The 27539-nt window shown below is 47.2% G+C and overlaps 2 protein-coding genes across 4 annotated transcripts in view; both read left to right on the forward strand.

Annotated features, from left to right (window-relative positions):
- The window catches only part of LOC142566420 (U-scoloptoxin(11)-Sm5a-like), a 225785-nt gene that overhangs the window by 84543 nt on the left and 113703 nt on the right, over positions 1-27539 (forward strand). The gene's annotated exons all lie outside the window — the stretch shown is intronic.
- LOC142566135 (uncharacterized) lies at positions 10001-12187 on the forward strand. The gene has a single exon (XM_075676946.1). It carries the CDS (start codon positions 10082-10084, stop codon positions 11936-11938), a length of 1857 nt encoding a protein of 618 aa, XP_075533061.1. The 5' UTR covers positions 10001-10081; the 3' UTR covers positions 11939-12187.

Genomic DNA, 27539 nt, shown 5'->3' on the forward strand with positions numbered 1-27539 from the left:
AGTTCGTGTAAGTCGAGTTTGATTACTTTCGGCTAAACGTCATTAGTTTGCATTTGTCAGTGTTTACCGTTATTTGCCACTGCGAGCACCAAAAAGTGAGTTTGTCAAGATCCTGTTGTAGTACCAGATGATCTGCGTGAGTTATAATTTTACGCTATATTATGCAATCATGAGATGGAGATGGAAGGTCATGAGATGGTTATATGAGATGGAAGGTCAATAATGTAGATAAGAAATAATAAAGGACCCAGGACGCTGCCTTGAGGAACACCAGAAGTAACGTCAGATAACGTAGATTAGTTGTTATTAACCCAAGTAAACTGCTTGCGTGAGGATAAAAAGTTACGGAGCCATGATATATGTAAAGAATCAAGGTTAAGGGACGACAGTTTAGTAATTAAACGGCAACGTGCTACACTATCGAAAGCTTTAGAAAAATCGACATAAATGCAGTCTGTCTGTGTGTTACTTTCCATAGTAGAAAATAGGTCATCGGTGAATTCTAGTAGATCGGTTTCACACGACAAGCCTTTTCTAAAACCGTGTTGTTGGTGAAAAAAGAAATGGTTATTTTCTAGATATTGCGCAATGTTAGAAGCAATTACGTGTTAAAGTATTTTGCAAGAGATGCTAGTCAGGGAAATGGGGCGCTGGTTATTTACATTACTTTTGTTTTCAGATTTCAAGATGGGTATCACCTTGCCAATTTTCCAATCATGTGGAAGTTTATCAGTTGATTATGACTAAGTGAAGATATGGTAAAGGATTAAACTGCAAGCCATTATTGTTAGTTTGGTGATTTTAGTGTTGATTCCATCAATACCGGAGCTTGAGGATACTTTAAGTTTCGTTATTACGGCAGTGATCACTTCTACGGTTAACTCTATGCGGTTCTTATACCTATAATTAACGTCAGCAATACTAGGAATATTTGAGCAGTTTTCCTTCGAAAATACGAATGTAAATTACTTGTTCAAAACATCGGGTGCATTTTTCTTCTTGAATCGGATTACCGGTTTCATACTGTAGTGCTAAGGTAGTCGGAGAGGAAGCCGGGGAAATGGTATGCATGAATATTTTTGGGATTGTTAGTCATTAAGGACTGTAAGTCATGCGAAAGAAACTTATGCTTAGCTTTACGAACAACATGACAATATGCGGTTTTGCAGGATTTTTGTTTTAACCAAGATGCAGGAGTGTTTAGTCGTGTTGCTATTTTGAACAAACATTTCTTTTTATTCTATAAAGTTCGCAGAGATCTATGATAGCACGGTTTTGATATGTTAAGTCGGAATGAAATTAAAGGTATATGTGTATGCAATAATGTCAATAACTTGTGTTTGAAAATCGTGCAGTTTTCGTCGACAGTACGGGAGGAAACAGTAGGAATGAATGTATCGCAGAACGTCTCAAAACTAGAGTTAATGGCAGTGTGATGAGTGTGATGGAATGCTAATAGTTAGGTTCAAGATTTTGTGATCACTGAATCCATCAATGGCAGTAATGGCGCTAGTAACCTGGGGATTTGACGCGAGAACAAGATCGAGTGTGTTAGTTCCTCGGGTAGCTTGGTCGACTAACTGTACTAATGAAAAATGGAGGTTGAGTTTAATGAATTCATTAGAGGAGCGAGAGGTGGAAGTTAAGGAGGACGAGTAAATGTCAGGGTAGTTAAAAATCACCCATTAAGAATATATTTGCTTTAGGAAATTTCGCTGAAATAATGTCGAGAATGTCGCGCAGATCGGAAATGAAGGAAGGAGAGTTGTCTGGTGGTCTGTAACATACACCAATTAAAGAATTAGTAAATGATGATCTGATGCAGACCCATATAATCTCCAATTGGCTAGGAATGTCTACAACAAATGATGGTATGTGATCTTTAACGGCGATTAAAACACCACCTCCTTTTTTACCTTCGCGATCTTTGCGGTAGATAGCGTAAGCGTTAGTGTCGGGAAAAATCTCATTATATGAAATACCCAAATTGAGGCAAGTTTCCGTCAGAGTCAGTATGCGGCATTCGCAGTTTTCCAGGTAGGATTTAAGTTCGACACGTTTTTTCAGAATGCTGCGTATGTTAGTATATGCTAGAGATAACTACGACGGCTCATCGTTCTGGCGCTGTGGTTGCGAAAGAACGGTAATATTTGTCGTCTGTTCCCGTGTGAGCTATCGCATTTACTGAACAATTGCTCATGATATGGCGTCGTAAGCGTATCTAATATTATCAATTCGCAGTTTATCAACATTTAACTTGTATGGCATGTTTTTTTTTTCGATTTCGCGAAATCACGCGAGTTTTTCCTAGCTATACTCGCGTCTGCAGGGAAAAATCTTCGCGTACTGCGAATCTGCTGCCCTTTAGCTCGAACCCATTTTCTAAGATTCGCTGCTTGTCCTTGAAATGTGTGAATATAGTGATAATTGGTCTGCACTTGCCGGCATTGTATTTTCCAAGGCTGTTTCCACGCTTATGCCAAGGGTCTGTGAGCAAAATTTCATTACTTTCTTTTCCGCAGAGGATCAAATTTCGTCATGTAGGTCTGGTATACCGAAGAAGACTAAATTTGAGCGGCGAAGTCGGTTCTCGGTATCATCACAGCGCGTATCGATAGTTTTAAGTTTGTTACGCATGCAAAGAACAGACTCGGGTGACCCTACAGATGAATTATATAGGCTCTGTTTTATTGCCTCGGTGTCGACCTCGAGTACGCGAATTCGGGCTGCCAACTGTCGTAGTTCTACGTCCACAGATGCTTGCCAGTTCTTTAAGGCGTGGAGATCTTTTCAAATGTCATCTTAGCCTGATTCGATTCTTTAAACGGTCGCTAGGACAGTCGCCAGCACCGAGTCAGTGTCTGGACCAGGATTTGACTCAATATCCCCGGAGAGCAGCAAAAGTATATCACCAACAAACGCTGCGACATTCTTTTTACAAGTGGTAACTACAAGTGACCCTCTACCCGGGCACAGCACCATAATAAGGAAGCGATTGTCACTCCTGACATAGCAGTAAGAGTGGTCTAAATAACCAACCTGGAATAACAGCAATGGTGAGTGCTCCATCGTAGTATCGGTGCTGTGCCCCGGCGCAAGGTCGCCGGAGAGTGGTTTATATGGCGCGTTCAGTTTGCTGATAGTGGCGTCACGGGTTGATGATCCGAGTGGCCAGGTGAAGGTATTGCTGCCATCCAAAAGCAGCACCCTTGCCCAATCTTCGGGGCTGTAGATACTTGTGCAGCATGGTTCGGTGCTCAAGAAATCCGTAGGCACGCCAAGCAAAAGGGGCACCTGGAATAACAGCAATGGTGAGTGCTCCATCGTAGTATCGGTGCTGTGCCCCCCCCCCCCCTCCCAGGTAGATGTTCCAGACATATGTCGAATGATTTGAGTAAAGCTGTCCAGATTTTTTTGTTAATGCAGAGATGTGCTTCGAACAAGATAAGTCACGGTCGATGATGACTCCGAGAAAGTTGTGGTGGGTTAACGAAGGTATAATCTTCCCATCAATCATAACGGGGTAGCAGGCCATTGACTTCTGTGTAAATGCCTTGTTACACTTTTTGTCGGTGAGAGCTGCAGTCCTCGACTGTTTAGGCATGTCGACGTCATTGACACCGCACGCTGCAGCTTCGTTTGCACTCGCAAACGCGTTAAGCTCGTGGCCCATATACAGATGTCATCTGCGTACACAGAGACCGAGACTGTGCCTGCAAGTTTTTCGACGAGTCCAACGAGAACGACATTAAATAAAGTTGGACTCAGTACACCTCCTTGAGGCACCCCACGATATACGGGATGGCTCCTTGTTTCACAGTCTAGAGTTGTAATGAATCTCGTTCTCTCTTGAAGATGCCTGGCTATTCACTGATGCATAGGGCCACCGATGCCGTATTCTTCAAGGGCATTTAAAATGGAACCATGCATAACATTGTCAAAATCACCCTTGATATCAAGAAAGACAGCAACCGTCAATCGACAGTGGCGTTTCCTATGTTCAATATTTGTTGCTAAGTCAATAATACTGTCGATCGACGACCTACCCTTTCGGAACCTATTATCGCGTCTTATTATATATTACGCTTCTCCAAAAACCACTCCAGGTGCATGGAGACCATGCGTCCCATGGTTTTTCCTATGCAACTGGAAAGCGCCACCGGTCTGTAGTAAAGCACAGCGTGGGGTGTCTTGCCTGGCTTCAATAATGCCACAATCTAGCTTGTCTTCCAGTATGCAGGCACAGTCCCCGAGGACTAAGAGAGATTGTATAAAAGCAGAAGCGCTTCAGACGCTCGAGGGCACAGATGGCACAAAGTAGAATAGGTAATACCATCAGGCCCAGGCGCACTTCAGTGTCTTGAAGAGGAAATCGCTGCACGTAGCTCTTGCCGCGTGAATGGGAGGTCGAGACGATCGTCCATTGTTGGAGGAGCGCACCTGAGTAGTGAAGCTACCGCTGTTTTAGATCCGGAGAGGTGCATGCAGAAATCTTCCGCGATTTCCTTCTCACTGCGCGTCTGAATGATAACCAAAGCTCGAAAGGTACGTAGTTGTTGTGGAGAAGATGGTAGTGCTCGTACAACAAGCCATACCGTGGACAACGGTTTCCTTGGGTCCAGGCTAGTGCAAAAGGACCTCCAACGTTATCTGTCGCGCTTGTCTAAGTATCTTTGAATTTTCTTTTGCACACGGCGTGACGTCCTCAAGTCTGGTTTTAATTGGTTCGCCTCTCAACGCGACGTCGGACTGCCTGCAGTCACCTACAAATCTGGCAGACTACACAAGGACGCGGACTGCCTGTCTCGCTACCCGGTAGACGAGCCGGACGACGCCGACAGTAGTACCGCCAACGGCATTTTCTCTGTGTCTGCCTTCGCTAACATCGCCGATAAGCAGTACCGAGACCGATCACTGCGAGCACTCATCGATCGTCTGCGCTCTACACCCACCGACGCATCCTTTCGCCGATATGTCCTTCAGGGCGGCATTCTGTACCGAAGGAACTTCCTCCCTGACGGATCTGATCTTCTTCTTGTCGTGCCAAAACATCTACGGCAGACTGTGCTCTTTCAGATGCATGACGCACCCACTGCAGGACATCTTGGGGTAGCCCGCACGTACGACCGCGTCTGCCGCCGCTTCTATTGGCCTGGTCTCGCTCGCTCCGTCCGACGCTATGTTGCTGCCTGTGATCCCTGCCAGCGTCGGAAAACATCTCAGGTGCTACCTGCCAGTCATATCCAGCCGATCACCGTCCCTGTCGAACCGTTATTTCGTGTTGGATTAGACCTCCTCGGTCCCTTTCCCACGTCATCCTCTGGGAACAAATGGGTAGCCGTCGCAATTGATTACGCCACCCGATATGCTATCACGCGGGCTCTCCCTACCAGTTGCGCCACTGACGTCGCGGACTTTCTCTTGCGGGACATTATCTTACTTCATCACGGTTGGACTACGGTGCCGTGATCAATCATTCTGCCGTCCCGAGCGCGCTAAAGATGCTAGATCCGGTCCACCATCTAGGAATCCGACTTGCCAGTGGCGCTTTCAGAAGAAGTCCCATTGAAAGTTTATATGTAGAATCAAATGAGTGGTCACTTCATCTGCAGAGAACATACATTAGCCAAACATAATTTCTGAAAGTCCACTCTAATCCTCAACATCCGTGTTTTAATACCGTTAACGATATGACATGTGCTACACTCTTTCGTAATCGTCCCTCCGTAAGACAGCCTTTCTCGCTGCGTGTGAGGGCGCTTAGTGATGAAATGCATGTCCCACTCCTCGAGCTTCGCCTAAAGCATCCAGCCAAGCTGCTACCTCCTTGGGAGTGGCAGCTGATACAATTCGATATATCTTTCAAGCAAGTTACAAAGCACACTCAAGAGATTGAAATCCAAATGCATTTCCGGGAACCCCAGTACGAACACTCCTGCACGGAGTTTTACACAGACGCATCGAAGTCACACGACGGGGTGTCCTACGCAGCCGTCGGCCCGTCCTTCTCGGAATCCGATGTACTGCATCAGGAAACTAGCATCTTTACGGCTGAGGCCTACGCACTATTGTCGGCTGTAAAGCATATAAAGAAATAAAAACTCCAGAAATCAGTTATATGTACGGACTCCCTTAGTGTTGTGAAGGCCTTGATGTCATTCTGTAACAACGAAAATCCGGTAATTAATGAACTCTATTCCGTCCTGTGTAAAGCATATATATCTAACCAACATGGGATTATATGCTGGGTGCCTGGACATAGGGGCATCGACGGTAACGTTCTAGCGGACCAGATGACCACATCAATTTCATTGCATGCAGTTAATGCTACTGCTTCGGTCCCTGTCACAGACCTGAAGCCTTTCTTAAGAAGGAAACTACGAAACCACTGGCAACGCATGTGGGACGAAGAAATAAATAACAAACTGCGCGTGATAAAGCCATAGTTAGGTTCTTGGCCCACCGCAACAAAATCACCGCGAACAGCTGTCCTATTCTGTTGTCTCAGAATAGGACACACATTTGGCAGCATAACTTTTTACTCACTGAAAATGATCCTCCAACCTGTGGTAGATGTGGGGAGAGGCTGACCGTTCTCCACGTCCTCCTGGCGTGTCGGGCAGCCGAATCTGAAAATAGAAACATTTTCCCCTAGCATACCGGCAGCACATCTCCCTTCATCCTGCAATGTTACTCGGCCCAGAACCACTCTTTGACACCAACGCAGTCCTACGTTTTCTGAAAAACATTGTGTTGCATGTTATTAGCCCCACACGTTTGTAGCGTCTCCTCTCTTCAAAGGATGCCGCTGTGATAGCTGTTTCATATAGCATATGCCTCTAGGCCCTTGTGTTTCAAGGGCTCTAGCGAGGCAGTAGTGCGCCAGGTAATTTTACCATTTTACATATTTTCTATTCTGCATCATTCTTTCACGATGGATTTTAATGGTCATAGAAAACGTCAGTTGTCATCGACATAATCTTATTACAGATAGATTTTACATACTCTAGAGCGACTATTTTTAAGGCCCCTTTACATCCACATCACATCAACCTCATAGAACTCATAACTACATTGCGAACGCATCACCACGGACCTGGCGCTCTTTGGCCATACCTGGCCCTTGCGCCAATAAACACCATTCATTCATTCATTCATTCATAATTTTGGACAATCCTTCGACGTTGCCTCGTGCGGCCCATCGCAGTTAGGGCACTTCAAGTCAGAGCCAGCACACGTCAACTTATAGTGATCACCACCACAGCGGGGACATGTCTTCTTATTCACGCACACAGCACTTACGTGCCCAATTTTCTGGCATTTATGGCACTGTAATGGCCTAGCGACGTATGGACAGACAGGCTGCCTCACATAACCCACTTTTACATGTGTTTTAAGTTGTCTCCCTCAAAAATGAGCATTATGCACCTCGACCGTCCAGAAGGGTGTATGTCTGTGATATGGACAGTTAGGAGATTAGCGTTGGTAGATCGCCATCATCAATATCTGTATCCATATCGTAGATCACACCGGCGGTGTTGCTGCCTCCACGCACGATGAATGAGCGCACAAGTATATTTCCTAGCTGAGTCACAGCTTTTAACGTGTTGAGGATGGTTTATGTAGTCACATCAACAGTATGTTTCTTCTGGGATTAATTCGGACCTCTCAGATTTGCCCTGGAGCCCCTGGAGTCAGCCTCTCGAGATAGGCAGTGAGAGTTTGCCTATTGAGGGAATTGAGGTTGCCTGTAGCAGCGACGGGGATGTATAGGCGATTGTGTACGCTTGCTGTGAGAGCGGCTTATTGTAGTTAAGCTCACTCACGCTTGATGTCCTACGAAGTTTCCTCTTCAACCGGCGAATTGTGGTGGTCGGGCGCTGCAGACCGACTTGCAGCTTGGAGGCCAGCTCCCAACCTTGGCGGCAGAGGGGGCGGAACGTCGGTCATTGCTTTTGATACTGTACCCACCACGGGGGCATCAGTACGCAAAAATTTAACTGAAAAGCCAGAGCGAAGCAAGAATAGCAGCTGGTCAAGAACTCGTCTTCTTAAGGTGGACAGGTCGGCCTGAGTGAAGTGCCTCTAGCCTGCTACTCCACGCTGGGGAAGGGATTTGCTTCATGCAAATAAAGCTTGCGTCTGAGGCTGTAAATATATATGTATACCAGCTATTGAGTGCTTATAGTTTTTCAGGAATTTTGTGTGTGGTACCCGTACTACAAAAGTGCATGGAACGGAAAATTAAGGCAAGTGCGAAGCTTCTTTTTTTTTCTTCTTCTTCTTTCTGAGAACCGCGTTTGGGCTTCCTTTGTAGCTTCGTGCTGCAAGTCGTATGAATGACATTTTTTTCGCTTTCGTGAACCTTTCTCCACACCGCGTGCTTCCGCGACATTAATTAGACGTGGCCAAATATATCAGTTTTGCGCTTTAGGTGGGCTGAACGATGCCTTGTACATATTTCAGATATCTGTACTTCTGTTGTGAAGCCAAGACATTGTAAAAATAGCTTTTCAAAATTGCCAGAATGCGAATTTCAGTATTTTTAAATGAAGAATTAGCTCAATATTTTTTTGTGGAACCGGGCATAGATGTTATTTAGCTCCTTCGAAGGCAAACAGTTCCATTCAAATCAGTTCATCAATTGCCGAGCACGACAATTTCCGCTTTCGAGTGTAATGGAAAGGGCGCTCGATGTAAAGCCTATCAGTAACCAGCTAGTTGGTCAACAACCGAATTTCAAGCCCACTATTCGCAAAGTTAAATATGGCCGCTGTACAACAGAACCATCGCTTGTGCCTTACAGAAGCCGCGCAGCACAGAAATGGCCAAGGGAGAACTTATGCCATGCCTGCGCGTGCTTGTTTTCCCATCAGCCTTGATTAATCCTGGTTGATTTGACTCTAAAAGCCTCATAAATGTAACTACGTTAATAAAATTAAAGGCAGCAACAAAAATGATGCCTTTTGGGCGTCTATAGGCCCCTGCAGTTGTCCACAATCGCGAGTGCTCAAAGCATGTTTGCCGTGCGCAGACATGAGGCAAGGCACCAAAAGCGCTTTATTATCGGACGCAGCGGTATATAGGTAAATAGAAGTACTGACATGCGCACTATAGCTACCACGTGCGCTCGAAAGCATGACGGTGCGCATGGTGGTTACATGTACTACGATGACGGCGTCTGCGAATATATCAATACCATAAACGCAGAGACGCGGTACTGTTAGGACACGACGCAGACGCATTTCATCTAAATATGAATGGTGACAGTGTAGGCGCCTTCATTCTACACCCTCGCAATTTTTGTTAATTGCACCGCTCGAGAGTCGACCACACCACATCTCAGCTCCTTACAACGGCAAGAAGCAGCGAGATCAGCGCGCAAAGTAATTTCCAGTTCGAATGACGTCTGCTAGCTGTTCTCTTCAAAAGTGCACGCGCCCTACATCTTTGTTATCCACGAGGCCCCTTCGCGCACCGCCACGAATAGCCAGGCCATGCAGGCGCGGGTGTTTGCAATTACCCCTTCTGCTTCTTTTTATGGCAATACCTCGCACGTGCTCATACATTTCCCTTCCTTTTATTTCCCTTTATTCCCAGGCGCATGCGCGGGTTCCAGTAATAATAATAAGAAGAATTAAGAGTGCATCGCAGATGAAACATCTCAATCTACACCTGTTTTCACACCGGCTTTTCGCAAACAAGACTGCGCAGATAGCCCCGGCAGCGCCCGTGTCTTCCTGATGCGAACAGCGTAACATACGATGCTCGCACTGGAAAGCACCTTGCGCGCTTGCGCATATTGTTGCCGATGTCGCCGTTATAAGATGCTGACGTGCCATGCGGGCAATGCGGTCGACGCTCGCGCGATATTGTGCAAAAGCGTGCTACGTTTTTCAATCATTACACAAAGATTGCTCAGTGAAGAGACACTCGTGAAAGCCAAGTGGCAGTATCTGCCGATTTATCTGTGGCTTTATCGTCAACACGTGGTGTACACACGCCCACCGCGAGGCAGCGCATCACGAAAGGGGCTCTCCCGCGTTCGCTCAGTGCTTGCAGAGTTCCTGTCAGAAGCGACATGGCGAGCTTGGCGAGCGCTCGAAAGCCTGACCAAAAGTGCACGCTGCTCGCGCTGCCGGACCAAGTGCTGGTGGGCGTGTTCACCTACCTTAGTCCCGCTGACCTGATAGCCCTCGAGGCGGTTTGTCGACGCCTTCAGCGCGTCGCCCGCACCCCTGGCGTGCTTCACTTCACGAGCTTCCACTTCACGCATCCTCCGGAGCTCTTCGCCGAATTTGTTGACGCCGTTCGAGCATGGGCCATCGTCGAACTGGACATCAACAACTGCGTCCAGCTGGACGCTGTCGTCATTGGGGATTGCCTGCGCCTTTGCGTCAACATGACCACACTTCGTTGCATCAATACGAAGGTTCTTCCATCAACTCTGCTTGCTCTCGCAGCGAACGAGCTGAGCAAACTAACGTGCCTGGAATGGTCGCTCTGCCGTGACCGGCGCGCGCACACGAAGCTTCTGCTAAAGCACCTCAAGAGAAACGAGGTGACCCTTGGGCTGCAATCCCTGCAGCGCATGTACGTCGAGGTGGCTCCCACAAAGGCGCTCACAGACTTTCTGGTTTACGTGTTGAAGCGCTGCCCATCGATTGTCTCCGTTCACTTGCACGAACAGAACAGGAAACGCCAATGGTCTCGCCTTTTGCGCTTGACGCTCGAGACCTACGTCAAACGCAAGAACTGGAAAGTGTTCACTTATACTACGGATCGCGTGCGCAGTACTCGTCGTATTAAATTTAGCGCGCAGGATCAGCCACCTCCGGTCGCCAACAACCTCATAAAAGCTTGCCGAGCTGATGTCATCAGGTACGGAAACGTGAGTGTGATTCAGAAGCCGCGTAGTAGCGTACGCACTTGCGCCAAGCTCGACTCCTGCACAATACCGACAACTGAGGGCCTCACCCAGCTTCTGCTGTGCCTGGAGCACCCTCTTTCGTGGGCGCGTCTCCGCGAGATGACTAGAAGGAACGGTAACTTGTGCGAGCTTCGCGCCCTGACGCTCGCCACTGCTCTCGGACCCCGTGCGAAGATAATTCCTGCAGAGGTGACTCTGGGCCAATTTGTATCCGCTTGTTCTGGGCTCCGGGAACTGAACCTCGCGTCGTTCCACGTCGGCGAATTCGACTGCTGCGAAGCGTTAAGCCAGGCCGTTGTTCCTCACCTTAGATCGCTCTCGTTGCCGGCGTGCGCACTGAGCACGCCCACGCGTTTACCGCAACTAGTGAACGCGTCTTTTCGGCTGAGTGTGCTGGACGTCCGCGGCAACAGATCACGCAAGTCGAGTGTCTGCACTGCGTGCGGAGACGAGTCGACTTGCACAAGTGAATGCCTGCACTCGATGCATGCGCTGTGCCCACTCGAGCGGTTAACGCTGTGCGACCTTCGAAACGTCGACACGCTGGACTTTCTGCTCAACTGTTCGGTTGCCGAGCTGCGGCTGGGCGACCTTGGGCCCTGGTGCCTTCGAAATCTCCCAAGTCTGTCGCCGCTGCAGGAGTTGTGCTCGCATCTGCGCTGCCTGACGCTCCACAGCGAGCGCCTGCCGGACGACTTGCGCTTCCTGAACCAGCTTCAACCCGCGCCGAGTTTGCGCCGCCTCTGCGTCGCTGTGCGCAAGGTATCGTCGGACCAGCGAGCCGGCCTGCTCGACTTCCTGCAGCGCATTTTTCCCAACGCCCACACGCTGCACGTGCACTCGCTGGCGCGCGACGGACCCCACTTCGAGCTCGTCTGGACGCGTCTGCCGAACGAAGACGTCCGGACGGAGGTACTGCCGACCGACAAAATGCAGCTGTGCAGAACCTGCGACTACACAGGGCTGCAGAAACCGTTCCTGGGACAGTCTAAATATGCCCACCTGTGAGCCTCATCACTGACATATTCATACGTTGGGTCCCCTTGGTGCTTTGCAACAAGACTCTGACCAATCGCCTGTAATAACGAGTTCGTGAACGCGGGGGAACCACCTTGCCATAACTTAACATTTTTTTTTGTTTCTCTTTCACTGGTGCTTTCCGAGTTAGACTAAATGTACGGCAGAATGCACGTAAAAATTGAAGAGAATGTATATACCTTCTATTTGTATTGGTTTAAATAAAAGTTTTGCGTTAAATATTCGGTGAATCGACTGAAATCCACGGGGAAAATGTAAGGAGCAATAATAGTAACCGTTAAGTTTTTAAATAGCGTAAAAATATATTAATTATGGTGGAGTCACACGCTAGAAACTACAGTGAAATGACAAACGGGTTAGCGGCCGAGAAGTTCACTATATGTCACCCTTGTACCATGACCATAAGGCAGATACTGTCGAAGGTCGGCAAACGTTGTGAAGTTTGTCAAAAAAAAAATGCCCACAGCATTCCTTGCTTTCCAGTTGTAGACAACCAGCGGACAATACGGTGACATCGCTTATTGCGCCACTGGCTTAGTCTGAACGCCGTCCATCGACTTGAAGCATTGTTTGATCCATAGTTTCGTACAATCATAACTATACGGGAGCTGCAATCGCTATACGGGAGCTGTAATCGGGGCGGTTTAGCTAGTATGTAAATTGTGGGAAGTACATGCCTAAACTTGGTCCTTCTGGCTCCACACACCTTCGTGATTTTGTAAACTCAATTTTCTACGAAACACTGTTGTCAACAATTAAAGAAGCCATACTAAAATTGCCCAACGGCATGACTTGCATACAGGACCTCTAATCACAGAAGCCCGATTTGAAACCATTACGGCACCGACGCATGCACCGACCAGCGGCATAGAACGCCCTTACAAATTTTTTCGCGGGCGAGTCAGCGCGGTGAGACGCTTCCTGCGTTTCGATTTGGCCACCTCGACAGGCTCAACCGCTGCAATTAAAAGTAGGGCTACCACCTGTGTCTGAAACCACGTGTCTGTGACGTAGTTGGCTCCGACATTGAACCACAAAGGGACAGCGAACGCTCGCACCGAAGCGCGGTTGTAGAGGCCATCTGTGTGACACCACGCGTCTGTGACGTATTGCCTGTCTGATGAGGGGATAGCGGCTCATATTCACTCCGACGTTGCCATGGGACGGCTGCGAGTGGTTCGTACGCTCGAGGAACAGCGAATGTTCTAGGAACGGCAGCAGCGGCGGGAATGTGACCGTCGCGCCGCCTACGCGGCGGTGAGAGAACAAGAACGCGCCCGCGCCGCCTGATGCAACCGTCGACGTCGGGCCGATCCACCTGTACGGAAAGAAGAGCGTGCCCGCGACGCCGAACGCAAGAGACGGCGTCGAGACGGTGCCGATGCGGCCGATGGCCGTAACAACGACTTCGCCGGTGCCAACGCGAGGTTTCGGAGAGGCTTTCTCGACCGTGACTTTGGATCGGGCTGTCGGATGTACAACAGACTATGGTTTGACAGGGATCTCTCCGAAATCAACGGAATACGGTCCGAGGAACGACACGTGGCGCGATTCTTCTCGTACCACGTGTACGTGTGCTGCTGCAAAACATTTCCGTGTAACTCTGTGTTCTAGGTGCAGTCTTACCGCCGTGCCGCGCAACACAGCTTTGCTGGTCTACCTCCTTCACAGGCTACAATGGAGTTTTCTTTTTTTACCTACATTGGTTACACGAGTGTAGCTAGTGTAGGAAGCCGACATTTCTTTACTTGGTGTAGAAAAGTGTTGCTCCTCCCACCTCCGTGAAGCCATTTTTATAGCTGTAGCGTAGCATGAAAACTACACTTTCTACACTGCAGTCTCGATGGTGTATTATTATTATTATTATTATTATTATTAGTTATGAAAACATACAAGTACGCAAAGGAAACAAAGAAGTAAGAAAGAAAATAGCAAATAAACAAGTGGGCACACAAAGTAAAAACACAGAGGAAGGTGAGCTAATCTTCCCAGACGATAAAATTATCTTACTCACGGATGGTTCGGGCTGTTTCAGACTCCGCGCTGTATTATACCGATCGAGAGGTTGTCTTCCTGCAATGCGCGTTCGTGATGTATTTTGCTGGTGTTTGTCTAGATTTGTTGATCAAAAGAAACTCGTGCATTGGCGTTTAGTTTCAGGCAAAGTCTTATACGCAGCCAGTAAGTGCGAAGTCAGGCGAAAAGCGGAGTCGGGAGCTTTTCGTCTGCTGATGCAGAAGACGACGCGCTGTTTTCTCTAATTGGCTACAGCCCAGCGAGCCAAGTGCAGCACATGACTTCATAGCCTCTGCCCGGCACTACACTCGTGTACACGAGCCTGCACGAGGTGAAAAAATGGTCCTAGTGATTGCGTTTGTTCGCAGTCTTCTGCACTTTGAAAAGTATTGATTGCTCTGAAATTTAGGGCAATGACGCTAGTGACGATAGCTTTGGGATTACTGTGTAGACAGATTCTTGGCCAAAGTGAAATCTATAGAAGACCGTAGTTGAGTGACTGGGAATGGTGTGGAACTTCAAACCAAACTCTCCTAGCACAAACGAGAGTGAACGATTTCTTCTCTGGTTTTGAAAAGTACAAATTGAAGTCTCCAATGATGATCACAGCGGTAGTGTCATCACGGCTCACCCATGCAAAGTTCGTGGTCATGAACTTCTTGATATCGCACTTGGGTGTGCCTGGAAATGTTTCCTTCTTTGTGCGCACAGGGATGCGCAGTGACTGTACAGTGCCTCTAGTGACGCTAGTTATACTGCAAATGCTGAGAAAGAAGAAGAAGCTGAAGAAAGCGGACGTGCCCCGCATCGGCTCCGTCTTTTTGAATGATTCTGCCGGCACTTTTGGCAGGACCACGCATTGAAGCTCATCATCGGATTCGTGAGGTTAACCCGAATCGGTGGACACCTTTGGACAAGGTGGGCCAGCATTTTTTGGACTTCTATAGCCTCTTTTCTGTGCATCGCAAGTGGGCGCCACGCTGGGCCTAACGCCACGTAGGTCTAGCGAGCCCGCCAAGCCGGCATGGCCGATATGCGCATGGACGACGAACTCTCCTCGGAGACGGAAGACGGCGAGGAAAGAATGGGTTGGCAGGTGGTCACCAACCGAAGATCGCGATCTGCGAAAAAGACCTGGGGAGCTGGTGGAGCCGCCAATTTGATCCAAGAATCACAAGGAAAGGAGATCGCCAACAAAGGTGCTGCCGGGGCCGACAAGCTCAAACGCCGGATTGTGAAGGCGTCAAGAATGCCGCAACTGCCGGAGGAGCACAGGAAAATCATCGTTAGGCCTCGAGGAGGCCTCAACCTGAACAAGGTCAGCACAGCTATTGGAGAAGCGGTCGTCGAGGCAGCCAGGCCTACAGCAGACCAAGCGAAGGAAGACATCGTCTGCCCCAACTTCACACAGAATATTGTGGTGGTTAGTACACCGGACTCCTCTCATGCTGAAAGGTATGTGAGAATCAAGTCCATTACGATCATGGAGGCAGAATATAAAGTGAGTGCTTATGAAACAGCCCCCCACTCTACGTGCAAGGGGGTTATTAGAAGAGTGAACCTCAATGACAGTCAGAGTGTGATCACGAAAAAGATTGTGCATGAATACAACCCAACGGCGTTGGCTGCACAACGTATCAAAGCTACGGGATCGGTTATTGTGCTTTTCGACGGATTCAGGGTGCCCAACTTCATCAAATATGGGTCAACCCTCGTGAGGTGCTATCTGTACAGGAAGCAATTTGACGTATGTTACGCATGTGGAAGAATCGGACACAGATCAGACGTTTGTCCAACACCTGGTGTTGTGCAGTGCAGGGGATGTGGTATGCAAGACCCAGGTGAGGCTCATATCTGCTCTCCCAAATGCAAGTTCTGCGGTGAAGATCACCCCACAGGTGACATGCCTTGCAAGCAGCGGTACCAAATACCATATGTAGTAAGAATAAGAAGAAGACAACGCTCCAAAGTGGAGACTGAGATGGAATCGGCCCAACCGACAAAGGCAACCCCTCCAGGCGCCGGAAGGCGCTCACGCTCCAGAAGCACATCAAGATCAAGACAGCGCTCAACATCGAGGGGACGAAACCGTTCCAGGTCTCGGGAGGCGCAGGTGCGCTTCAAGGAGCAGGAGCTGAAGACAAACAAGAAAAAGGAGCCAGGAGCGACCTGGGCCGAGAAAGTCAAAGGTACTGTGAAAGTCGCAGATGCGCTAGCCTCGCAGGATAAAGTAATGATGCCAGAGTAGAACAGCTGATCAGAGAGGTTATATCACTAAAGAAAGCAAATGAAGAACTTAAGCAGCAGATTCAGGAAATGAAAAAAGGGTTGAGGACAGAAAGCGGCAGTGTGGCAATAGCTAAGCCGGTGTGTAGAAGTAACAGCCAGGAAGAAGACACACCGGCGCCCAAAAAGAGAGCTGTAGTTCCGGAGGCAGAATCGATGTGCTCGGTTCTGGCAGAGATTAGGAATGCGATTAGGGACCTAAAGGACACGGTAGACAGCGTTAACCTTAAGGTGGATAAAACATGGAAGTGGAAGTTAATAGCCGAGAAAAGGTTGAAAAGGCTAGAGGCCCAAGGAGAGGATGAAGAATATCTGCCCTTGGAAGCAGAAAGCGCTAGAATACCCCCAGGAGCGGTAGGTGGTACAGTCAAGCGAACAGTGACAGGGGGTAGCAAGTCAGGGGGCAGCGACAATAATAATGGATAATAGAAATCGACTTAGTGTGTGGCAGTGGAACTGCAGAGGATTTCAGCAAAAAAGAGCGTCACTAGCACAGATAATCAAAACGGTTGAAAATAGGCCGAAATTAATAATGTTGCAGGAAACTCTAGCGGAGGAGATCGGGCTGTCCGGCTTCAACTCGGTCTGCAAAGGCAAAGAACCAGGCAGAGGAATTGCCACCCTAATTGACAAGAAAATTCCCTACATAGAGCACGATCTAAAATTAGGGGCGAGTAAAATTGAATACATATTGATAGAAATGGTCCTAAAAAGGCACAGAGGTAAAGCGCAAAGCTTGTTCTGCCTCAACATATATAGCAGTCCCAGAGAGATGAGACAGAGCTTCAAAGCAATTTTTAATAAGGCCATGAGGGTAGCCAAAACTGCGCCACTCATAATAGGAGGGGACTTCAACGCCCCACACCAATCTTGGGGTTACCGCTGGAGTAGTAAAAAAGGGGAAGGAATCTGGCATCTCGCCACAGATTTAGGCCTTTCTCTTATCACGGACCCAGCCTTTCCTACCAGGTGTGGCAGTTCCACGTGTAGGGACACTACCTCGGACTTATCCTTCACTTATAACTTACCCAGCGCAGACTGGATCAACTCTGGTACGGACCTAGGAAGCGACCATTACATACTACACATAATGGTCGAAACGACAGGGGGGGAGGTAAAGCATTTCACTTACACAGACTGGGAGCACTTTAGAAAAATCAGAAAAGACAGAGCAGACACAGATAGAAAGGGGCGCATCACACTACAAGAGTGGGTGGGTCAGCTTAGGGACGACTTGAATGCAGCAACTAAGGCTATAGAGACAGAGGAAGAGGTTGAACAAATTGATAGTAGATTGGCGCATTTGATCGAAGCCAAGCAATCGATTTTACAAAGATGGAAATCACAACGCCTAAACAGGAGACTTAGAAAACGAATTGCTCAGCTCAATAAGAGTATAGAGGAACACGCACGATATTTGCAGAAACAAAAATGGGATGAGGTGTGTAAATGTCTAGACGGAAGGATAAAACGTGGAGGCAATTGGAGTCTGCTGAGGCATCTGCTCAACGAAAAAGGCACTAAATCGAATAGACGTACGGCAGTGGCGAAACTGGTACACCAGGAGAGTCAGACTGCAAGCGCAGAGAGCATAATGGAGCGATTGGCTACTAAATACTTGCCTCTCAGGAAAGAAGATCAGGATGTGAGTTATCCCGATTACTTAGGGGTAGAATGCAAATATATGGATCAGGAATTCACCGAAAGTGAGGTACGCACGGCACTGTATGATCTGAATAGTAGGTCAGCAGCTGGCCCGGATGGCATCTCTAACAGATTGCTTAAGAATTTGGACGACGATTCAATAAAATATCTGACCACATACATTAATGACCTATGGAAAAATGGGGTATATCCAGAAGAATGGAGGACGGCCAGTACTATCTTAATACCAAAGCCGGGCAAGCAACTCAACTTGGATAATCTGAGGCCAATTTCGTTAACATCATGTCTAGGGAAGACAATGGAGCATGTCATATTGAACAGGTTAACGAAATATGTGGAGGACAATGACATCCTACCGTACAATCTGATTGGTTTCAGATCAGGCTTGTCCACACAAGATGCCATGTTGTTAATCAAACATCAACTGCTATTAGCTAAACCAAAAAACACTCGAGCTCTCTTGGGGTTGGATGTCGAAAAAGCTTTTGACAGAATTAAGCATAGAGCAATACTTGCAGTGATTTCCGAACTGGGATTGGGGAGAAAACTCTACGAAGTGGTCAAAACCTTTCTTGGCAATCGTTCAGCTCACCTTAGATTCGGGGATATTAAATCAAAGAAGATGGATCTCGGTGACAAAGGGACGCCACAAGGGTCGGTCTTGTCACCTATGCTTTTCAACCTGGCCATGTCAAAAGTGGCAAAGGGACTAAAAGGGATAGAGGGCATTCACTTTACCATTTATGCAGACGATGTGACTATATGGACCGCTGAAGGAAGTATGGGACATGCGGAAAGCAGACTTCAGAAGAGCATTTATGAGGTAGAGTCTATTTTAGAAGGCATGGGACTCAAATGCTCTGCTAATAAGTCTGAACTCCTTGTACTCAAGAACAGAAGAAGGGGTAGAAAACCGAGGGGATACGTTCCCGAGGAAGAACCCAGGTTAGTACTGACCACGAAGGCAGGCGAATCTATTAAGCAAGTAGAATCCATTAGAGTCTTAGGGTTATTCCTGGAGGCAAACGGGGCAAATGGAAGAACAATACGACACATCACAAGCAAGACTGTGGAGGTAATAAGACTGCTAAGGAGAATCACTAACAGACACAGAGGGCTGGGAGAGGAGAGCGCCATTAGACTGGTCCACGCTTTCGCCTTGTGTCACTTCTCATATGTAGCTGGGATGCTCACTTGGACACAGACATAGATAAACAAGTTGAACAGATTAATTAAAAGGCTAGTCAAAACAACAGTGGGGTTACCGATTAACACTCCGGATAACAAATTAATGAAACTCGGGCTCCACAACACAATAGCCGAGATAATTGAAGCTCAGCAAATTGCCCACAGAGAGAGGCTCTCTGGAACAAGGCCAGGTAGAGCAATACTAGAAGAGGTAGGATGGTGCCCAACCGAATCCAAAATTTCAGGTGAAGGCACAGTAGAACTAAAAGATAGCATAAGAAAGGTAATCAAGACGACTCCTTTCCCCAGAAATATGCACACGGTGCACAACCTGGAAAGACGAAAGGCAAGGGCCAAAGCTCTCCTGCAAGAGATAGAACACGACAGAGAACATGCGGCATTTGTAGATGCTGCGTGGGTCAGAGGAAAGAAAGCCTTTACGGCAGTAGTAGTAGATGCAGATGGTCTCACTCGGGATGCTATTACAATCATGACTAAAGACACGACAGTCGCGGAACAAGTAGCGATAGCATTGGCTTTAAGGAATAATAAGTGGACGAAGATTTACAGTGACTCTAAGATGGCTATTAGACACTTTACCAATGGCTTTGTAACCAAAAGGGCTGCCCAGCTGATCGGTGAGTTGGACAGCCAAGAGATCGAAATCCGCTGGTTTCCTGCGCACATGGGGTCTGTCGATCCATCTCGGAAGAATTTAAACGAGATGGCTAACGCAGCTGCACGAGGACTTACTATCCGTGCACTACGCGACCAGAACCTTAATAATATACAGGAGGAGAACAGGGACCAATTACTAACATATAATGAAATCACGAGGCATTATTACATCAACAGAAGGGAATTCCCAGTGCCACACGCTAAGCTCAATAGAGCTCAAGCGGTGACTCTGAGATTGTTGCAAACAGGAACTTATCCAAGTCCAAACTTTATTAACAAGATATATCCTGAAAGAGAGATACCAATCAATTGCGAGAAGTGTAATGGCATCATTACTCTGGATCACATGCTTTGGCAGTGTCCTGTGACTTTCACAGACTGTGACAAGGAGAGAGACTGGTGGCAGCGAGTCCTACACAGTGGAGGTCTTTTCGATCAAGTACAGGCCGTCCAGAAGGCCCATGATACGGCGGTAAAGTTAAACCTTACTGTCCCGACGTGGGAGCCGCCTGCGTCAACCTAAGGGTTGATCTTCAGGACATTAAATAAAGTTCATCATACCATACCATACTGCAAATACTCCCGCGCGGAGCGAAGTAGAGCGATTGTTTTTCAAGCAGTCGTTCGCATCTTCGTTCGCTGAGCGCAGTCGTATGGCAACTAATTAGCCATGTACCGCGCAGAAAGTATCAATAACGAACATCCATAAACTGAACCCAAAGAAGTGACAAAACATAAAATTCTTGACACAGCCACATAACACTAGCTATCTCAACGTCGCCACCATTCATAGTTCGACACCTTGTTTGAAACCTAATGTCCGGTATACTGCTTCAGAGTTCGCTGTATTTTTTAGTACTCTGCTAATAAGTTCATATATAAGTTGTTATTTAGTTTGTATCGTTTGTAGCTACGGTAATCGCCGTGTCTTTCCATAGATGGCGTCATCGAACTTTTTTTTGTGGCAAATGACTCTGCGGTAGGGCATCACTACATTAAGACAAAGGTACTCCGACGCGAGTCTTGCGCACTTTAAGCCATGATGTAATTCGCAAAGATCGAGGGCCCTCACATTTCGATGGGTACACGGACGAAGATTAATGCAATCGCTTTTTTTTTAATTTCCAAAGATAATGGCAGCGTCGTCTTTCCTGTATATTATGCCAGTTAGAGGGGGCATGCCTAGTGTTTACTACATGGGGTCCTATTTTACGACAACTAGAGGTGGGCCAATATCAATTTTTCCGAGTACGAATCGAATGCGAATTATAAATACCGTATATAGAATAATCAAACGCAAACACATATTTACAGAAGCTCGAATTATTTCGGTATATTTAGGTATCACGTCTGTACTGACTAGCGAAAAAAAAAGATAGTACCTACCAGAGACAAAGGATCAGTTGCAAACAGAAGACCATCAATTGTCATTAAAAAACGGTACGAATAGCCTCTCAAAAAAATTTAGAGCGTGATTGCAGACAAGCCCTCCAGAAATTAATGCATGACTACTTTTCCAAAAACGTTAAATAAATGGTTGTCACAAAAGAAAAAAATAAAGGCAGAAGTTGTGGAAAAAGAAAACTAAAGAGCTGTTGGTAGATTTGTGTGCCGTAGGAAGATGCAAAAGGGTGGGTTGCAAGGGATACATCACTGGTTGTAGCGTAATAGATTAATCCGCTACATGAATAGAGTACGAAAAACATTTAATGGCAGGCTACAACCAAAAATCAAGTGGGACGCCCGGATTTGTCATTTTCCAGGAAAATATGAAGCGTTGTCGATCCTTTCGGGAAGGAATAGAGCGTCGCATGTAATACCTAGCCACAATACGAGCCACCTATATAGCTGACATATTGTAAGCCTGCTTCGAATTTGTGCGCAGTTTTGTGCGCGCACACACACTCTCCGATTGGCGATGTCTTATGCTCCCATTTTTTCAACAAAAGCAGAGGATACATTCGCGCAGCGCAAGTGCTTCGCGAAGAAGCATTTGTTGTTAGCGCAGCTTTCGGCACTGAAGCTGTTCGTGGCGTTCATTTCGCAAAGATTCTTCGCTTTCTTAATGTCAGTCAAAGAGTCGTCGTCGTCGTCGTCGTCATTATCGCATTTACAGTTCAGGAAGGCAATTTCGTTTAGAGAAATCACTGAATCTGTGCATTTATTACTGCCGCCATGATGCGTCATTTTTTTTTTTCGGTATCGCACAGAGATGTAACCATAAGAAGCACAAAGGCTGCTGAGTGGAAGCCACCGGCGACCCATGCTAACTTCTGTTTCAAGCTGTACAAGCGAATTTTATGCACCCCTCTAATACCCGTGCAACAATTTAATTCTAACCGTTTAATTTCGTTAATTATAATGTGTCCCAGATTCTCCACTGGGCAAAGCATCGTACAAACGCACTCAGGTCAATCGCGTTCGTCTCGTGACCGGCACAGCAAGCAAAGAACAAAGAAGTCGGCCGAACGTGATTACGAGGAGGATCTTCTCTCGACTGCCTTCCCTTGCTGATTGTGACCCGACGCCCTCATTATGGCTGAGACCACAAGCTAATTTACTTTTCCATAGATATTTTATTTTTACGTGTCATTGACAGAGACCTCCGCACGGATCATACAGAAAGGAGAAGAAAACAACGACATGCCCACCAGCCTACGCATGAATATATTGACACGTGTACATATCTTTAGCGGGCGACCACGTTTGGCCGCCTAACAAATGTTATCGGGCAGCGCAGGACGCGCCTGCATGTAAAAGAAGTTTCTGGAATGCGATCGATGGTTCCGTTCACTGTATTTCACCGCAACTTGTGTAATCTGATTGCATGTATGCGTGACGCGAATAGTGTAGAACTTTGTGGAAGACACGTGGGTCCCATCTGTTAATCTGGAACATTCGACGACTGATCTATAAAAGCCGACGCGCTTGACCCGCTGATCAGATTTTCGACGATCGCCGAGCGTGTTCGCCGCTATCGTTGTGCTATAAGTGTAGCCTGTTTTGTGGGCACAGGTTCGCCCAATAAAAGTTAGTTTTGCCGTTCACAGTATTGCTACTGTGTTATTTAACGTCACCACCACGTGACAATATCTATTTTGCAGTACAAGCATTGCTAGCAGCAAGTTAAGTAATTTGCTGACAGGCTAATCTTGGATTTGAAAGTTTTTGAAGATGAGTTCAGACAAATGCCATACTAGGGTTCACAGAACTTCATTAAAAGCTTCAAGGCCGCAAAGTGGCAGCACTGCGTTTCGTGAAGTACAGAGATCGTCGACGCCAATTCAATGCCTGGATTAATTTACCTTCATTTGAAACTAATCCGTGCTTTCTTACGTGCCTTGATTTTAGTGCAGTCATGTGACCGGACTTTGTGTTTACTTTACTGCACCTATGTGACTGCACTTTGTGTTCCTGTATTTCTGAGCTGGCTTTCAATTTTAGTGCGGAATTAGTGTACGTATGTGACTGGACTTTATGTTATGATTTGGAGTTGACTTTTAGTTTTAATGCGTTAACTATTTGTTTAAAAATCTCTAAGTGGAAAGGAATAGCCGGTGTCAACTAAAGGCGACATCATCTCCTAAGTGCCATATAATAAAAAAGAGACGATTATCGGACGTAGATGGACACCATAAATTTTGACCGAAAGCTGTGCGCGAATTTCATCCGACATGCTGATCGATTCGGTGAGATGACTGATTATGCGGGACAAGGCGTGCAACTTATTCGCCTTCTCTGGTGCCTAGCAAAGTTTGAAATGAAACTTTTCGGCTCGCGCATGCATCTGCATACAATCCATGTGGCATACAACATTTTTGCTAGGCTTCGATTAAATGTGAAAAAGCGACAAGAATTCCTTGCCGTTTAGCCAGCTAACCACCGTTTCAGGCACAAAACAAATGTTGAAGGAACAATCAAAACAAATCTTTGTGAAAAGGGGGGTGAGCGCTAAATGTGCGTCGCAGGACGTCGACAAGGGGGATGAGTAACGGGAAAGACAGGATGCATTACGAGAGAAAAAACAACATACATGATAAGCAGCTTGCGAATACTTCACAGAGTTCTTTCGTTGTTGGCGGGAGTGGATAACTGGTGGATAAAACGCGATGTCGGAGTGGTGGGCAGGAGAAATTTAAGCGCATGCTTCTTCCGCGAAGTTGTACGGGCTGACCTGTCCTTTAACTCAGTCACACAGCAGACGTTGACTCAGCTGTGAATTCTGCCGTCTCTCTCTATTTCCTCCTCCTTTTTCTAGTGGTGAGGATAACTTATGTTGCACTCTTAAATGTTCAATGACCTACTCAACGAAAAAGCATCACACGTTTATTTATTTATTTACTTAGAAATACTACCCTTCACATGTGGGACCAGGGTGACATGATGAATCCTGAAAAACCAGAAGATAGCCTACTCGAAACCATCTTAATTCAACGGCGCGATTTGCCTAAGTATGACCTAAGTTGGATATTGCGCGTACCGTATCGAAGTGCACGATTCGGCTTTATAATCCACTATTCTAATTCGGTTATCATAGGCGAAATCAGCCACCACAGATAGCACACGTGGAGCAGTTTGCGCAACACACGCACATAAATAATTTTCCGCCTGTGATGAGCGAGCCGCCAGCGAAACAGCCGGGGCTGACACCAGATTAAGCGCAGATTAAACGCAGTCAGAGCTAAGGGCCCTGTACAATTAGTTATACTGGCACTATGGGTGTGGCAGCAAAGCTGAGCAACTGTCTTTACTAAATCTGTTCCCGTGAAATACGCCTGCATGTTTCCGGCCACGCGTTATCTTTGTAGTTGAAGCCATTCACCTATCTTTAGGACTGTCATCGACGTTCTCTTCCTGTTTTGTCAACTCTAAATTTAAATTATGGGGTTTAACGTGCCAAAACCACTTTCTGATCATGAGGCACGCCGTAGTGGAGGACTCCGGAAATTTCGACCGCCTGGGGTTCTTTAATATGCACCTAAATCTAAGTACACGGGTGTTTTCGCATTTCGCCCCCATCTAAACGCGGCCGCCGTGGCAGGCATTCGATCCCGCGACCTCGTGCTCAGCAGCCCAACACCATAGCCACTGAGCAACCACGGCGTGTTTTTTTTTTTTGTCGACTCGTCAGGCACCGTTAAACAATGCGTGTCCGTGTGACGCCCTGTGCGCAAGCAGTTTGTTTTGATGGGGGCGAGCGGCAAAAACGCTCGAGTACTTGGCATAACATTAAGAGACAGAAAGAGAGTGGTTTGGGTCATAGAGCAAACGGGTATAGACGATATTGTAATAGACATTAAGAGAAAAAAATGGCGCTGGGCAGGTCATGTAATGCACAGATCAGGTAAACGTTGGAACATTTGGGAGACAGAATGGGTACCAAGAGAAGGGGAAGCGCAGTCGAGGATGGCAGAAGCCTAGGTTGGGGAGATGAAATTAAGAAATTAGCAGGCGCTAGTTGGAATCGGTTGGCGCAGGACAGGGGCAATCGGAGACCGCAGGTAGAGGCCTTCGTCCTGCAGTGGACATAAAAGATGATGATGATGATGATGATGACGATGATGATGACGATGATGATGATGATGATGAATTTTGCTATTTCGGGAATCGCAAAGAAGGTCATTCATCCCTCGCCGGCCCTGAAGCAACTGACGCTCCTATTACTGCACCAGACATGACCAGGCATATCATGGTTTGACCTCACCAACCAGCTGAACTGCCGCATTCGTCGTTCCAGCTAAGCAGGTAACAGTTAAATTCAAATTGTCACACATGACTACATCTACGTCGGCACAATTTGCTGCCCTCCATGCCGCTATGACCGACGCCACCGAAGAGCCGGCAAAGGAATGGGTCATATTTTGTGACTCTCAGGCAGCTCTTCACAGTATCAAGTCTGCCTTACATCACAGAACTACGAGGAGATGACATCCGACATCAGGGAAGTACGCCACCAAGCTCTGGAAACGGGGCACAACATAATATTTCAGTGGATTTCTGCACACTGTGGCATTGCCGGCAACGACTTTGCTGGCATGGCTACCTGGTCTGCCCACGAAAACACCCAGACGCGTCCAATACCTTTAGCGAGGACAGACACTGCCGGAGAACTTCGTCTGCTTGCAGACAAAAAGTCACTAACATTGCGCAATTCAAGTGCCTGCAATTGCCGATTGCATAAGCTGGACCCCTTGCTACGGCTACAACTGCCATCTAACCTTTCCCGCGGCGAAACAACCTTGTTGTGCCGCTTCTGGCTGGGAGTGGCGTTCACGAACGCTTACTCCTATCGTATGGGAATGGCCGAGAGCCCGATGTGTGACTCCTTTAGGTGCGAGTAAACCACCAAGCATCTATTGTGTACCTGTGCTCGCTACTAAGTGCAACGTCTCTCTCTCAAGACAACTGTAAACGGGCTGGACTCGAGACCGTTTTCTGAGTCAAAGATACTCGGACCATGGCAACATCCGTCGCTGTCCCAAAAACCGACTCGTGTACTAGTACACTACTTGAAGAGCACCGGTTTAAGCGACCGCCTATAGTGTCCCTGTGCATCATCACATGTGCCCTCAGTGCTCCCTCTCTCCCTCTTTTCCTCTTTATATTCCCCTGTCCTTTACACCTAGTGCAGGGTAGCAAGCCGGGCTCGTCTAGTTGACCTCTGTGCTTTTCCTCTCCTTGCTCTCTCTCTCCCTCTCACTCACTCACTCACTCACTCACTCACTCACTCACTCACTCACTCACTCACTCACTCACTCACTCACTCACTCACTCACTCACTCACTCACTCACTCACTCACTCACTCACTCACTCACTGGTGCACAGCAAACCACGGCCCAAATTTACAAAATAGAGAGTTGCAGCCCCCAACCAGCTTAGCGTACCCCAAAACACCGCTTGGGCTCTTTCACATTCTATATGCACTGTTTTGTGGGCACAGGCGACAGGGGATGTTCACTTTGGGCGAGCTATTTTTAAAGCATTCTCATTTTGCTTGCATAAGTATAGGTTCACTGGAGAACGGTTCGTCTCTTGTCACCTCGCTCACTGCTATATTCGCTCGTGCCCGAGTAACGGCTATTCACAAAGCGTACGATTAGTAAGAGCTGTCCTGTGAATGACATCCGCGATTTCCTGACTAATGAAGATGGATTGAACAAATGGAAAGGAAATACAATGCGAGCTTTACGAACAGCTCGACTCTGCAGTGATATTATGGCCCTCTGGTTCGGTTTCTGTGTTGAGACTCCTTTCCATTTGTACAAAGCTGCCGTGTCAGATTCGGAGTTCGGAAGAGTCGAGTTCCCGCGGCTTGCTTGTGGGACATATTGAAATATCTGTTTTTATACCTGCATGTGCCCGATTGAATGCTTTAATTCTACAGTGGCGCGCCTGTACTGTGTTGCAGCTCTTCTTTAGGACCCTCATATTGCGACAGATGACCAACAGACATTTGAAGCTGTTTGGTGATCCTCTTCTATAGCTGCAGAAAGACCGACGCTAATGCGCTTTTTCCTGTCTATAAATGTTCACGTCATCCATCTGGCTCTTTTTAGTTTTTCTATTTTAATCAGTATTTTTTTCTTTTGAATAATTCACTCATAGCTCACTCTATTGTGCCTTAGCGCATATACTACAAGTAAAATAGAGTAGTTGGAGGCACATGCTTTCAACGTCTCCACCTGATCCCCTAGCTAAATCTATCTCTCTATCTTGGCCCCTTCCCCAGAGCCGGTA

The sequence above is a fragment of the Dermacentor variabilis genome, unplaced genomic scaffold (genome assembly GCF_050947875.1).
Source record: "Dermacentor variabilis isolate Ectoservices unplaced genomic scaffold, ASM5094787v1 scaffold_12, whole genome shotgun sequence".
Classification (NCBI taxonomy): Eukaryota; Metazoa; Arthropoda; class Arachnida; order Ixodida; family Ixodidae; genus Dermacentor; species Dermacentor variabilis.

Excerpts from the sequence above, each read along its gene's own strand:
- LOC142566135 (XM_075676946.1), top strand. The coding sequence starts at position 10,082 with ATGGCGAGCTTGGCGAGCGCTCGAAAGCCTGACCAAAAGTGCACGCTG.